Genomic DNA, 15,211 nt, shown 5'->3' on the forward strand with positions numbered 1-15,211 from the left:
TGCGTTGCACATCCTGTTACAAAGAAATGCCATAGCCGCGTTTGTTTGTTTTTTGTATGTTTTTTTGCAGTAAGAAATCAATTCAGTAAGTCTGTCTTGAGTCGTTTGTTGAGTTTTTGGCATAGACTGTATAAAATAGGTTTTTGAACATCATCTATGATTCTCGCTGTCCCTTTAAGAGCTCTGGTAGGGATTTGCTTTCAGACGCACCGAACCGTCCACTACTGGTTCAAACCAGTTTTCTGAGTCTGCGCAGTAAGTGTAAACAGGAAGAAGAGTACAAAATTAAACACGGTTGATGGACGTTGCGCTGCATTGACAGGATTTACATTAGTTCGCGCTGCAATATCTGACGTTTTCTGTATATCAAACAGCTCGATTGTTCGTCGTTTATTCAATTCTAGCACACGATGTAACGCATTCATTGTCGCAAAGACAGCTAACAGAGAAAACATCGGCTAACGTTAATTGGTTGGCTGCCTAGTGACTCTGACAAACTTGTCGTTAAAAGAAGCTTTCAATAGTTCTCTAAATGGCAATCAGAAATTTATTGTATTATCAATAAAAAAATTGTACGCTACGACTGCGTGGTCTTTTAAAGGTGAAGTCTGCTGGTAGTTTAATGCGGAGACTCTACATCCTATTGAATTCCGTTCCAACCAAGATGGCCTACTAACCCAGTATCCAATCAGGTGTTTTTTTCTGTACGAGAAAAGCGTTGGCTGACGTCTAACGTAAACCAGTATCTTAAACAGCAGTGGTACGTGCATAGGTAAAGATGGTCCAGAAAGACAAAATAATTGAGTCGTCACAGCCCGAGAGTGAAGCAAATCCAGTGCCAGCAGAAGCGGTTGCGGAAACGCTAGGTCCAGTTGATGATCCAAGCATTGGAGTTGAGAGAACAGGCCGACGAAAATTTCTCACTGGTGTTGTAGAGGGTGAGCAAACGCAAAAAGCAAGCAACAATGCACACGGCATGAACAAAAATGATATTAAATCGAATTAGTTACCAACAGTGTTTAAATAAACAACATTTGAATAGATCATTACAGTCATTGCATTGACTGACTAAAGCATGTGGTTCAGGAATGTGTGCCGCTTGTCAAAACCTTTTGTTTGACTTGTTCAACAGGCTTCTATGGACGGCCATGGACAATGGAACAAAGAAAAGAGCTTTTCAGGAGGTATTAAAAAACACGTTTATGCATGTATTGTAACGGTTCGTATTGTCTTCAAATTAACATAATGCATCAACATTTTATTTATTTTTAATAGGCAGCAAAAATGGGGATTGAACACATATCTATATGCCCCAAAAGATGACTACAAACACAGAATGTTTTGGAGAGAGATGTATTCTGTTGAAGAAGCAGGTGATTGTCATATCAAGCCTTTTCACATGGTATGATTGGTTGTGCTGTATATGACTTGAGTTTATTTTTTTCCATTTATTTTAAAGAACAACTCACAACCCTAATAAGCGCTGCTAAAGAGCATGGGATTGAGTTCATTTATGCCATTTCCCCCGGTCTGGACATTACATTCTCAAATCAGAAGGAAGTGTCTACACTGAAAAGGAAGCTGGACCAGGTAAGAATGAACCAAATCCTCACAATGCGGGCTTCAGTGTTATTCTGGTTTACATTTTGTACAATTCACATTTCTGTCTGTTTTTAATTCAGGTCTCTCATTTTGGGTGCAAGTCCTTTGCCTTACTGTTTGATGACATAGATCATAACATTTGTCCAGCTGACAAAGAAGTATTCAGCTCTTTTGCCCATGCGCAGGTGTCCATAACCAATGAGATCTTCCAGTATTTGGGAGAACCTGACATATTCCTATTTTGCCCCACAGGTGAGTAGTCCTAACCAATGCATTTCCTTATGTGAATTTCTATCCTATCCACTGCTAAAACCTAAAGTGTTCTTTTCTTAAGAATATTGTGGGACGTTTTGTTATCCAAATGTGGCACAATCGCCGTACCTGCATACAATTGGTGAAAAGCTGCTTCCTGGAATTGAGGTGCTGTGGACGGGTATGCTGTTGTTGTTTTTTTCAGGTGACATCTGTGCTGGAGTACTATGTCTCCTTTGTATTTTACAATGCCTTTGTTTTTGACAGGTCCGAAAGTTGTTTCAAAGGACATAACTGTTGAATCTATTGAAGAAGTTACAAAGATTCTGAGGAGAGCCCCTGTCATTTGGGACAATATTCATGCCAATGACTATGACCAGAAGCGTCTGTTTTTGGGTCCTTATAAAGGCAGGTCCTCAGAACTCATACCTCGGCTTAAGGGAGTCCTTACCAACCCCAACTGTGAATTTGAGTCCAATTTTGTCGCCATTCACACACTAGCCACATGGTATAAGTCTAACATGAATGGAGTGAGAAAAGATGTTGTCATGAGTAAGTATGTCTTCAATAAAACATCAGTTTGTTTAAAAACAGATTTCAGATCTTTATTTTGTAGTCTAAACCAGCATTATTGGCCATATATTTAATCTTGTCCTATTGCAAAAGAAAGTCTTCATAGCTTTTGATTTCTCCTCTTAGCGGACAGTGAAGACAGCACTGTGTCTATTCAAATAAAGCTGGAAAATGAGGGAAGTGATGAGGAGCTAGAAACAGATATTCTCTACAGCCCACAGATCGCACTCAAGCTGGCTCTTTCTGAATGGCTGAGCGAATTTGGAGTGCCTCATCAGTACAACAGTAAGCATTGGATCTTTGTGATTTTGGTTGTTTCTGCATTTGGAATCGGCTTGTCCATGTAACAATCTTCTCTTTACAGGTCGACAGGTACCTCACAGTGGAACTAAAAGCACTTCTATGGACATTCCTCCGCTTAACGCAACTAGTCTGAGCTCTATGGCTACAGTGACCACAGTCTTCCAACAGCCAATCATGAGCCCAGCCGTGCCTCTTAGTGACGAACCACACATACTCTGCAAAGAAGAGGAGGTGGAGGTGGAGAAGAAGGACCTAGATGAAGAACCTATGGAGATGGTTGTAGAGAAACACGACGAGGTGGAGGACGTTAAAAACGTCAACCAGATCCTCACGGAAATCGTCAAGGCTAAGATGTCTGAAGATCTCAAACCCATGGACACCGATAAAGAGAGCCTGACAGAGTCTAAGTCTCCAGAGATGTCTATTCAGGAGGATTCAGGCAGTGACATCGCACCGATGCAGACTGATGATCAGCTCAATAAAGAAGTGTTTGTTCCAGGTCCTAATGAGAAACCGTTGTTCACTGTAGAGCCGGTTACTCTGGAGGATCTCACCCTGCTGGCTGAGCTTTTTTATCTGCCATATGAACATGGTCCAAAAGCAGTACAGATGCTGAAAGAGTTTAACTGGTTGAGAGCCAATAGCAGTTTTGTCAGCATTAACTCCACAGAAAAGGATCCAGAGAAGGTGAGATGGCAAACTAAGTGATGTCATGTGTAGCTTGTTGCTAAAACCAACGCGGGGAAGGATAGTGCAGTACAGTTCCTTTAATATGTGGTTATTTATTTAGCCAACTTATCATAGATTTCCAGTTTTCCATGTGCTGTGAAAATGAGTCTGTGCGGAAAATTTGGAAATTCCCAGAGAAAACACTTTTATTTTTAGTTAGAGCTATTTTAGCCTATGAGATATTTTAGTGAAGAGTATACAAACTATAATTTATTCTATTCGAACAAAAATCTTCAGTCAAACAAAATGGTGGAAATGCAATAATTATTTAGACCACTTGGTGGAGCCTTTATAATAGAAATAAGGACACTTTGTTAGTTATAAAAAAGTGTTTAGCAGTTGCTTCTGAGTTGCATAAAAAATAAGAATTGCGTGCTAATGACAACTTTATCTCCATTTAGTTTACTCAGGTAGCTGAATGGCATTCCAGAGCAGATATCTTTGAAGAGATGTGCTGTTCTGTCATCCAGATGTTCACCAGACTTTCCAACTCCGCCAACAGGACCATTCTGTATGACCTGTATCCCTATATCTGGGATATAAAGAGTATCATCTCAATGGTGAAATCATTTGTTCAGTGGTTAGGTAGGTATGGCATCACATCTCTTTGTTCAGGGCTCTAGACTAACTTTTTGCACTGGTGCGCCTAACTTTTTTTCTTAGGTGCACCAGCACAAAAGTTAGGTGCACCCAAATTTTCGACCGCATCGCATTTAACACCGCAGTTTTACCAGTTCACTTTTTTTAAAATCGCTGTCCATATAGGCAAAATTGACTTGACATCGTAAATGATTAACTAACAATCTGGTCAACATAAAGTTCTTTATTTGAAGCACAATTCTACAAGAAAGGTAACTTACTGAAAAAGTGTTGGTGCTTAAAGTGCTTCACTGAACTGAAACTTACTTAAAACATCTCAAGATAAATGGACCAGGGCTTGACATAACCTGGGAGGTTGATGGCTCCGTGTCAGAGCATTGCTTATGATTTTCGGACGGATCAGGCCTTAACTTAACATTATTCACAAAAAGTTGTCAATCGTTCTTTTCATCTTCTCTCATCATCCGCGGCTACATCCACTCTGTTTAACTGACGGGCCTATAGGCTCCTCCCCTCTCTGTCTGACTGCAGCACACGCATTTTCACACGACACACCAGAGGTTGCGCTAGACTTTTTTATTGTCCGTCATTTTGACTGACAGGCTCGTAAAAAATCGTCATAATCTATTATTACCCGTCACTATGGTGCAAGGTGGCTGTTAGTGGTAATTAGTATGTTCGTGACGTCATCACGCTGTACTTGCGTCTCGGAACTTGTTGTATTTTAATACAACTGAATGCCCAATAAAGCCGTTGTTGTTTATATTCATCTATATATTTAATGTTTTAATGTTTATGTTCATATGTGATTCGATCTGGGAAAACCCAACACATGGTGCAAATTTATATATTACAGTTTTTGATACCATATTCAAGCCCTTTCCAAATCAGTTTTTATTTTGCTCATACCTTGTGTATGTAACAAAAGTTATGGCTGAGGTCGGCTGAAGCGCTATGATTTTCAGGAACGGAATTTGGAGGAAAACGGGTTTAAAGTTAAGTGATGAAAATAAAAGCACAACAGTCCAGTATCACAAGTAAAAGTCACTTTAAGTGTAAAAGACTTACTCTAATAACAATTTAATAAAAAAACATTTCCCAGTGTTGAAGTCTATAAAAATACTGTACAAAACCGTTTGAATAAAACGAAAGTAAGGAAAATGGTGCAGGGCACACTTAAAGAACGAGAGCTCTGCCATTATCACTACACAAGGAAACTAGCAAACATTACGGATAACAACTAATAAGCAGTGAAGCAAGTTTTACGTTGTTTATCATGTGCATAGTGTCTGGACTCAGAGTCGGCGCCACGAGGGGGCATGGCCCGGCCACTTCAGTCACTGTGCCCCCTCACTTTTTAAAATGAAAAAAAGCAATATCATTAAAAAAACATTTGGAGAATGAATTTGGTTTATATTTATTAAAGAAACAACAAGAGCAGAGGGTAAAAAATAATGTATTTATTCGTTAACAGAATTTAAAGACATTGTCTTGTGCTGTACTTTCATGTGTTGTTAAAAACACAAGCTAAAGGGCTGCTTGCGTCCAGCGGCAAGTTTCTGTATGCATTGCTTAACAAGAAACGGGCATTACTATTATGCAGACGGTGACAAGTGGAGATACAGGCTGTCTATCAGAAAGCAAGAGCTCGCTCTTTAGTGTTGTTATATTGATGCGATCGTTTTGTTAGACATAAAGCTCTACTGGGGAACAGTCCCCTGTATACTTTTTCTGTCACTTTTTCTTTAAAGCCTGCTTTTGACATTTTTCATCTATATTTTTTTTATATATGCGTCTAAATTAATAATCTTCATTTATTAACTTCCGCTGAATTTATGTAGGCTATGATCGGTGTATTTCCAGTTCTTTTTGTCAAAACGTCATACAACATTTGCTCTCCAAGTTGATATAAAAAAGCCTTTCAGTTTCAGTGTCTTTCATACAGTGTCTTTCATTCTTTTAGTTCAGTTCAATTTATTAGCTTTGAAAAAGCTATGCGAAATATGAATGCTGTCCTCGAAATGGACATTTAGAATTGTTAAACTTCAAAACGGCAGCGCGCACTGGATGAAAAGCTTTGTATCTACAACTCGCAGGTATTGCGCACCCATAGGCAGATTTAACTAGATTTTTTATTGTGTTATAGTTAAAAATGTCTGGCTCTCAATGAAAAAGGCAGTGCGCGGCTGACGTGTGCGGACATGGATTTCTTCGCGCACTCTTATGTGCGAATGTGCCGCTCACAAGTGTGATTTGGTTACCTACCACGTTGCATATAGATCAGGTTTTCCGCGATTATCTCTGATAAAAAAGTAAATTGGTAAAACTTAAACTTGAGAAGAAAACTGGGGCATGGCGGAGTGCCGCTTCTTAACACCAGAAGAGCGCACACTGAAACAGAACAGAGCAGACCTCAGCCATGTGCCGTGTCTCAACCTCGAATTGTCCAACCTGTCAGTTTTCCTACCGCAGGGCAAAATTTAGGTATAATCTAAACCACATCGACAAAATAAACAGGTAGGATGATTTTACAATGCAAAATACCCTGTCAGATAGTCCTACAGTTTAAATGAACACATTAAATAAATTTACATCGTAAATACCCTGTCAGATTATCCTACCAGCATAAAAGAAACATGATGATTAATTTACAGCGCAATACCCTATAATTGTACTACCAGTACTAAATAAATATGTAGGCCTAGAATGATTTAACAACGAAAATACACAATCAGATTCCCGTAGCAGTATAAAATAAACAAGTATGATTTTATACGCAAGAAAATGACGTAACATTGATGTGCGCATGCCTGGTAGGATAATCTGACGGGTAGGATGAAATTTCGGGACACCACCCTTCTAAACCCTATAACCCTGGCCCCCCCACTAAACATAGCAGCCCCCTCACTTTGTGCACCCTGGCGCCGACTCTGTCTGGACTTCTGATCATCCCTTGTATGTTTTGCGATCGGATAACTCCCGGTGCTGCAGACGGGGAGCTCTGTCATCTCACGAAAACATTGTATAAAAAACTTTGCATGCCGTAGTTTACACAGGACTGGCGGGAAATGTGCATTGATACTCCTTCATTCTTCATGTTATGTGGTTTACTTTGATAGGCGTCCCAGCGCGACATCCGACGGGTTTTCCCAGATCGCATCATTATGTCTAGTCAGTAACAATGACGGGTGAAAACACGCACGTCCCTTCGCGAGCATATCACGCTCTAATGAAGGGAAATGGGGAGTTCCAAATTGCACTCATTGTAATCCGTCAAAATGACGGACGGACGGCCTTTGTCAATGACAGAGAATTTTCGTTTAACGCGACCTCTGGTACACACACGTACAGGAAAATCTGGACCACGGCCAATCAGAGGGGGGTCCGCCCTTCACTATCTCTGATTGGTTTAGACCACGATATGGGCCTAATGTGTGTCTGTTGTTGAATCACAGGAAGACTTTCAGAGTCGCGGAGACTTTTTTTCTCCCTCGAATGGCTGGTCGCACCGGTGCGACCTCAGATTTTTCTTAGTCGCACCATTGAGAAATAAGGTCGCACTCTAGAGCCCTGTTGTTGTTGCTCAAGGCTTTTTAACCATGCTGAGCCCATGAAATACTTCAATAAACATTATTCAGGAGTAAAGTGTGTGCTGTAAACTTTATAGTAAAACCGCTGCGTGTCACATCATTAGTCTGTAAAGCTTTCGCATGTACACTTCATGATTCATAGGGGCATCTGTGAGATTTAAGGTGCTAAAAATGGACTCCTTAACAGATGGCAGCGCATATTTTTAGACCCGAGAGCGTAAATTAGCACTTCTCTACAAAAAACTCATACAGCTAAATTCTTATCACCTTCAGTTCACACTTAAGGTATGAACGGCTCCACACAGCACTAAAATTTCTTGGGCTAAGTTTGATATTTATCTAGATTATGCTGTTACATTTCATTTCTTTGTTTGTAAATATTGTTTTCCTCCACTGACTGGATGCTTTCCTCATTGCTAGCCAATCCCTCGGCCACTCTAGATGGTAGACTGAATTGTAATTGGTTGGCTGTGGTCAGAGTTGCCAGAGTGGGTGCTGCTGCTTGCTGTGTGTATCATTGTGAATTAACTTGGCAACATCCGTTGCAGTCTCTTTCGATCAAGGGTGTGATCGTGAAGGAAAGTAGGCCCCTTACGCCCTAGCGCTCCGCGCATGCGAACTTTGAAAGCAAAGCGGCTGTGTAAGGCTATTCTGGTGCGTCATGAACGGTAATTGCCATTTTTATAGACCCTCTGTTAGAGTGGTCGTATTATGCTTTTCTGTTGTACTCCACAAACAACCTCATTGTATGCGTTACTCTAACTGAACTGGTCTGGGCTGAATATCTTGTTTAAGCATATTTTAAAGTAACATTATATTCCATTAAGCTATGTAACGTGCACATGATTTTTATTTCTTTGTGCAGTCTGAAAGCACCTCGTCCATTAGGTGGCTCATGTTTTATTGTGATGTGTGTGGTATCTATATGACTTACGGTCATTGCTGCAGTTCAGTTAGAGTAATGGATTTTGTTCTAAATGAGGTTTTTGTCGGAAGTTGGTTGAGTAATTATAGCACCAGCATGGCCTGGGTTACCTTGGTAACCACATTTCATTCACAGGTTTCTGTCCAGCCTTATAACAAAGCAACACAGCAGGCAGCAACCAAAACTGGCATGCCACATCTAAGTATGTGCTAAATAATTGAGGGGGGGAACATTTATAAATGACTATTCAGTGTGTTCTGTAAAACTAGAATCAACACATGGAGCATTGGCCCACCCAATGCCGGATTCCCATCGCACAGCTCTCAGGAAGAGACTTAACTGTGCTATTTATAATAGAATAATAATAATAATGAAATCCTTTTTTTGTGTGGCCTCTTTGCTCTAAAAGTGCATGGAGAGTCTGAAACATAGTCAGTTTCCAACCAGGCCTGATCTTCCTCCCCGTCCAAAGCAGTGCCGATAGCATTCAGTCAGCGCCTCACTGCTGTTGTGCTGAAATCAATTTACTAATGAGCTCTTCTATTGTTTTTCCCTTAATTATGTACAGATGGAAGAATCCTCAGCACAAGTTTCAACTGCTGTAGGATGGACAGTGCGTTGGAATCTGCGTTTACCTTTTTGTTTCTTTTTGTAGATGTACATTTTGTTTTTCTTTACATATTTTCTTTACATATTTTCTTTCAATGCCTCAGGAAAGGAAAGGTTTTGGATGAAGTCACATTTGCGCAGCGATAGCTCAACCGTTAGATGTTTAACCCCCCATTCTTTCTCTGCCAGCTCTAACATGTTTTTTGTTTCTATCAGTAGGCCCTACTGAAGTGGCTCAGACCAGCTTTACCGCACCATCTTGGGGGAAAATCCAGACCACTCCACTGTACAACAAACTTAACTTAGTAAGCAGGTTGGTCACAAAATGGGAAAATAATACCAAGACAAGGGAGTGGTAAAATTCCCCTCAGATGGCGCGTGTGATGTTTGTCCAGTCATTTCGCAGCAGGATGTGTGTTAGGTATGATCAAATTGAGTGAAAATTGGAAAACAAGTTTGACACTTGTGTCTGCGCCGCATTTGTCTTGTTACATGACGCTGAGATCTCATCCTCTCACATTGGTACTGCTACAATAGAAGTTAATGAATTCTTCCGTTGCAATATTAAGGGTGGTAGCTGCTTGGTGGCAAGAAAAAGCACCCGGTTTTATCTTGAATATCACCGTAGGAGCAAACAGGTGCCAAAAATAGACATTTGTGTAAAAAATGGGGGTTGTTTTTTGTGATTTGCCCATGAATTGTGCAGGTTTTAAAAAGCATGCCAAATGATAAGCTTTTATTAATGAAGAGTTTAGTGTGGTGGAAAGCTCCTTAGTCATGTGACAAGGCAGATAGGTCTAAATGTGACTTCAGATGAGGTTTAGAACTCAGAGGGCTTACACAGCTGAAGCTACTTTAGTACCAGCGAGCGAACCGATGACGCACAACCAAGAAAATCCCCAAACAGGCTGTCATAAATGTAGATGCAGCGGTTTGTAAATGTTCTTATCCGACCGCAGTAATGTTCAGTGCTAGGTCCCTTATTGTAACCACACTTTATTATAAATGCTACATTTCAGGAGCATTCGAAAAATAAACTGCTTAAGTTACGTGCCCGAATCTGGCATTGCTGTCAGCGTAAGCCCTCTGTCAACGTAATGTTAAACTGGCAAAAGTTTTTCACAATTGTTAACGTTGAGGTGTAGTTTTTGTAGTATCTGCGTTTATTTTCAATGGCGTCATTTGGAAATAAGACACCTCTACCCTATACCCCTTCCCCCTCATTATGCCAGAAAGCCCCTCACATGTTTTCCGCTTGGATCTGATCTCAACAGGGTGTCGTAGACAGTCATCAACACAGTTCTTAAGTGGCGACCAAGAGCCCTGGGCCTTTAGGGGCGGTCTAGCAGGAGAGTTCCAGGTATCAAATATTGAATTACCAGCACAATGTTGCAAGAAGATTTTTTTTTTTTTTGAGATGTTGGTATGGCTGCCGAATGTTACAGGTTGGTCTGTTTAAGGTGAGCTGTGAGTAGCTGTATATGAAGGGTGTTCAGAAGTTTAACGGGTCTAGAGGCTACAGTCAGATCCAGTGGTTGGGGTGTTGGTGTTTTATAACCCAGAATAAATTTGGATTTCTTTCAGCAACTGCCCAAATGAGATGCTGCTTTTCCTCTTGCGCCTGCGACAGCACAACACTGCTAGATTTTATTTTATGACATCTGGTTTCTTTGCAGGACACAGCGCTAAATTATCCTCACATTTTGTCTGCGCATGCGGCTGCGACACTACGCCTGCGCGTGCTACTGCGAATCTGCCTGCATAAAGCTCCATGAACAAATGATTTGTTATCGATCTGGTCCTTCAATTCTTAACATCTCACAACTATTCATTTAACTATTTAAACTGTTTAAAAAGTCTGTCATGAAACAAATACATGTGAGGTTTGAAACCGGATGTATTTGGTCATGGAGTTTTGCTCTGCGCGCCAGCATCATTCTTTTCTCAACAGGAAGTTCTTGCGCAGCGAAAAAAAAGAGCGGGAAAGGAGCATCTCCTTTAGCCAGCAAAGCCTTTCTCAGACCAAGCCTGCGCACTTTCGTTACATTTTGGTTTCTCGTGGGGGAAAAAAGGCACGCGTAGAAAAGGACCTGTTGTCATGGTGTTAGATATGCTGTTTACATGCTCTTTCTGTACACTGACCAACCGGACAAGCACATTTATTTGTCAAAGCATTTGTTTTAATGCCGGTTTGGTGTGTGTTTGTGCAGCTGGAGCAGGTAAACTCAGGCTGAAGTTTCAGTAGCAGTTCACTAACTCTAATATAGAAGAGTACTTTACTATACTACACTTTTGCTTTGGTCTTCACAGAGACTGTTGCCAATTGATGGGGCAAATGATCTTTTCTACCAGCCACCACCATCAATGCCCACTTCAAAAATCTATACCATAAGGCCTTACTTTCCCAAGGATGAGGTAGGCTTTGCATCAACACGTTTATCCATTGTACATTTTATGTACGTTATAATTAGCCTTGCATTCAGTCAAGCCATCTCTTGCCTCCTGTAGTATGAAAACTGTCAATGTTTTACATCTTTAAAAAAATGTTTCAGTTGGCTGTTGGTATTCCCAGCAGAGGTGTCCCAGTTTAAGCTCTGCTTTTAGGTTATTTTGCAGAATGATCTGAACGATTCTGCTAAAACAGCAGTCTGGTCCACCTGTTAGAAGGATCACGCTCCACCGTATGTGGAACGAGAGCTGTCAGATGCCTTCACATGCTGCTTTTCTTCTTTCTCTACCCTCAGTCTTCTGTCTATAAGATCTGCAAGGAGATGTACACTGAGAGCTGTGAGGGCATTTCTTTCACAGATGAGTCACCAGACCTAATTGGAGACAGGTGCAGTTTCAGCTTCTTACTCCATTTACTCCTATTAGTGTGTTAAGGATGTTGATGATGATGATTGTTATTTTATTCAAAATTTAAAATCGATGTTTGTACTATCTTCACAACAGGTTAGTGGGGGTTTTTCTAACAATCAGCCCAGATTATGGCTTTGTACTGGAAGATGAGGAAGGTGTTTGTGGCTATGCTCTGGGCACCGTGGATGTCAAACCTTTCCTGAAGAAATGCAAGGTGAGCTGGATACCATGCATGCAGGAGAAATACAACAAGCCAGACACAGAGAAGGACCTGTCAGATGCTGAGGTTAGAGCCCACTCTACTTGTCATTACTTGCATATCAAATCAGTTCATAAAGTGTTTACAGTGATGTAATTGTTTTTATAGAAAATGATGCTAAGCTTCCATGAGGAGGAGGAGGTTTTGCCAGAATCATTCCTCAGTAATTTCCCATCGCTCATTAAAGTGGACATTCATGCAAAGGTTACTGACCCAAGTGTTGCCAAGAGTATGATGGGTTGTCTCCTCTCATCGCTAAAAGCCAATGGTAAGTTGCGATAGTTTGTGTGACCGGTGTGCTCTTACATGGAGGCGGTGATTCAGAAGTTTTAAGATTGAAAAAGTAAATGTCAAGAGCGTTACAATAAATAAGAAATAATTTTTAAATAAAATACTAATTTAATAAGAATAGGAAGATTCTAGGTAATTCTGAGGTTAATAAAATAAGCAAATTGATACGTTAACCATGTCAACTTCTGTACAAATGATCAGATTTTCTTGCTTCAAGTAAAGCACACTAGATGTTTTTAAGAGCATTCTTAAATCTTGCTGGAGTCCATATCAAGAACATGCTTTCATTAAAGCAAAATGGTGTCATCCGTTAAATGTTTTCTTTTTGTGTTAAGCATTTTCACTAAATGGAAATATTACCTTTGTCTCTGCCTTAGGATGCCATAAAAAGTAGCAGTGATTTATTTCTAAACATATATTCTTCTTGATTTTCAGGCTCACTTGGTGCTTTCTGTGAAGTCCGACAGATGGACAAAAGAATGATGGACTTTTATAGCAAGCTTGGTTGCTTTGAAGTTGCCAAAATGGAAGGATTCCCAAAAGACGTTATTATAATGGGGAGAAGTTTGTAAATCTGAGCTGCCTAACCATCACACATAGGAGCCTCCAAAAAGTGCACAAAGCTTTGGCCCACTTTTAAGGTCCAGAAATCTTGCTACCTGTTCATAAAACAATCACATGTTTGTAATAGCAACTCTGTAATGGTAGCTCATTTCATCTAATTATGCTGAATGCACTTCTAGAATTGTGTAGGTGCTGTTCATAGAGATTGTTCTTTGCCAGTCAGTGGTGCTGTGTTTAAAAGAGTTTGCAAGTGAGCGTGTGTATATATGCACACATTTGTGTGTGTGGAGGGGCACGACAAGTGGTAAAGAATTGAAGTTTGAGCCTGCAAGAATAGCTTGAGCTGGCCAAGTGCCACTAAACTTGCTTGATCTCTTAGATACGGCTGGATTGCAGTTTGTGTTCAGCACATGTGCATGTTTAAGTTGACATGTATAGATTCTCCAGGCTAAAACTTGCCATTACTTCATATGAGAAGTTCAACTTACACTTTCATCACTTTACTCTTTTTAATTAGTTTATTTCAATACTTTACAGTCTTCTAGCAATAATCTAGAATGAGGTTGTTGAACAGCCAGGGTTTGTGTTATTGCTTTTCAGAACAATGGAATAAATTCTGAAATTTTCCAGGTGCAGTGTGAGGGAGCTCATATATAGAATGCAGAATCATAAAGGTATCCTTTGAAGTATGGTATGTTGTTCAATAACCTGGAAAACAGGCAATCTGAACATTTGAATAGGCAGAAGTGAATACAGTTAAACCATTATTCTTCATTAAAACTGCATGAGATATGTTTTTGTGGAAGCCTTTGGCATGTGTATCTTCTAATGATAATTTTCTATTTTTTGTAAAAAATGACTTGGTTACTTTACACCCTCGCCTGTAATTTAAGTTAATAAGCTTTAGCCTTTGTTTAAAGTGGTGTATTATAATTTGAGATATAAATCTGACATCAGGTATGTTTTTAAAAAGTCACACAATTGAAAGCCTTTAAGTACACTTTGGTTGAAAGTACACTTTCAACCAAAGTGAGATCTGAAAATTAACTTTAATGAAGCTACAGTCATTGATTTTCCCTTCAATGCCTTTCTAAATTAAGATCTACCCTTTTTTGTTCACGTTTAATAGCGCCACATTTGTAATTGGCTTTCTGTGAAATTTACACTCGATGTGCAAACAACCCTATGTCAGAAATACCTGTCCACATGTATTACGCATAAGATTCTCAATACTGATTATTTGTTAAGTTGTATTATTTTACCATTTATATTACCCTGAATAACCATGAGCACAAATCGCTCCCATAGATTCCTGTATGTAATGATGCAAATAATGCCTGGGTTCAGAAAAAAATCTAAATAGTTATGTGCTTATGATGGGCCAACCATTGGGGTCTTAACGTTTTCAATATTTTCTCATTCACCCCCAAATTAAAGGGGCACTGTACTCTCAAAAAATGACTATTGTTTGTTTGTATGGCAGTCAGAATGCCTTGCTTGGCTCATTGCTTTTTGGTTCATCAAATTTAATGTAAAGGGCTTTTTCATTTGTTTTGTTTTTTAGGTTATATACAATGCCTTTCTGTACCTTTGTGTAATTATGATTATGTATATGTAATATAGTTGTAATTTCTGTAAGATTTGTATGTGATTAAGATGGTTATTAAAATGTTAAATAAAAAAAATCTGCCGTAAATCAGAGTGAAAGAGTTAAACTCTTTATCGTTCATAAACATTTCAAAACACAAGTGATTGAAAATGTTTTCCAAACGTGATCAGTAGGCTAATGCCTGCGTGCTTTCAGTCCGCGTGCTCAATCATAAATGGTGGAGAGATGTCACGTATCTACATTTTTTTTATTAAAAAATAGAAAGTTTAAAATGCTACAGGGGCAGAAATAGGCATTCAAAATAAGACATGAAAGTCTTAAAACATTGAAACTAAAAAGAACATATTAGAAAAAAGTAATAAGTTATACGGTTATCAAAACAAGCAGGTATTTAGCATTTTGATTCTTCATTTTTTTGTAGAGCTTTTAAGAAGAAATACTTTAAA

General features: G+C 39.5%; 1 protein-coding gene across 1 annotated transcript; it reads left to right on the forward strand.

Annotated features, from left to right (window-relative positions):
* Positions 1 to 232: 232 nt before the first annotated feature.
* oga (O-GlcNAcase) lies at positions 233 to 14,850 on the forward strand. The gene is made up of 16 exons (XM_057341600.1): positions 233 to 938; positions 1,133 to 1,184; positions 1,276 to 1,373; positions 1,460 to 1,590; positions 1,683 to 1,854; positions 1,937 to 2,035; positions 2,122 to 2,406; positions 2,554 to 2,712; positions 2,792 to 3,417; positions 3,861 to 4,044; positions 10,458 to 10,543; positions 11,494 to 11,598; positions 11,928 to 12,019; positions 12,136 to 12,328; positions 12,410 to 12,569; positions 13,028 to 14,850. The coding sequence occupies exons 1-16, from the start codon at positions 779 to 781 to the stop codon at positions 13,162 to 13,164; spliced, it is 2,739 nt and encodes a 912-aa protein (XP_057197583.1). The 5' UTR covers positions 233 to 778; the 3' UTR covers positions 13,165 to 14,850.
* The last annotated feature ends 361 nt before the right edge of the window (positions 14,851 to 15,211 follow it).

The sequence above is a fragment of the Triplophysa rosa genome, linkage group LG9 (genome assembly GCF_024868665.1).
Source record: "Triplophysa rosa linkage group LG9, Trosa_1v2, whole genome shotgun sequence".
Classification (NCBI taxonomy): Eukaryota; Metazoa; Chordata; class Actinopteri; order Cypriniformes; family Nemacheilidae; genus Triplophysa; species Triplophysa rosa.

Bases quoted from the DNA above. Each gene is read 5' to 3' on its own strand.
- oga (XM_057341600.1), top strand. From the start codon at position 779: ATGGTCCAGAAAGACAAAATAATTGAGTCGTCACAGCCCGAGAGTGAA. The intron at 3,418-3,860 runs GTGAGATGGCAA...ATCTCCATTTAG, and splicing joins CAGAAAAGGATCCAGAGAAG to TTTACTCAGGTAGCTGAATG. The intron at 12,329-12,409 runs GTTAGAGCCCAC...TTGTTTTTATAG, and splicing joins AGGACCTGTCAGATGCTGAG to AAAATGATGCTAAGCTTCCA.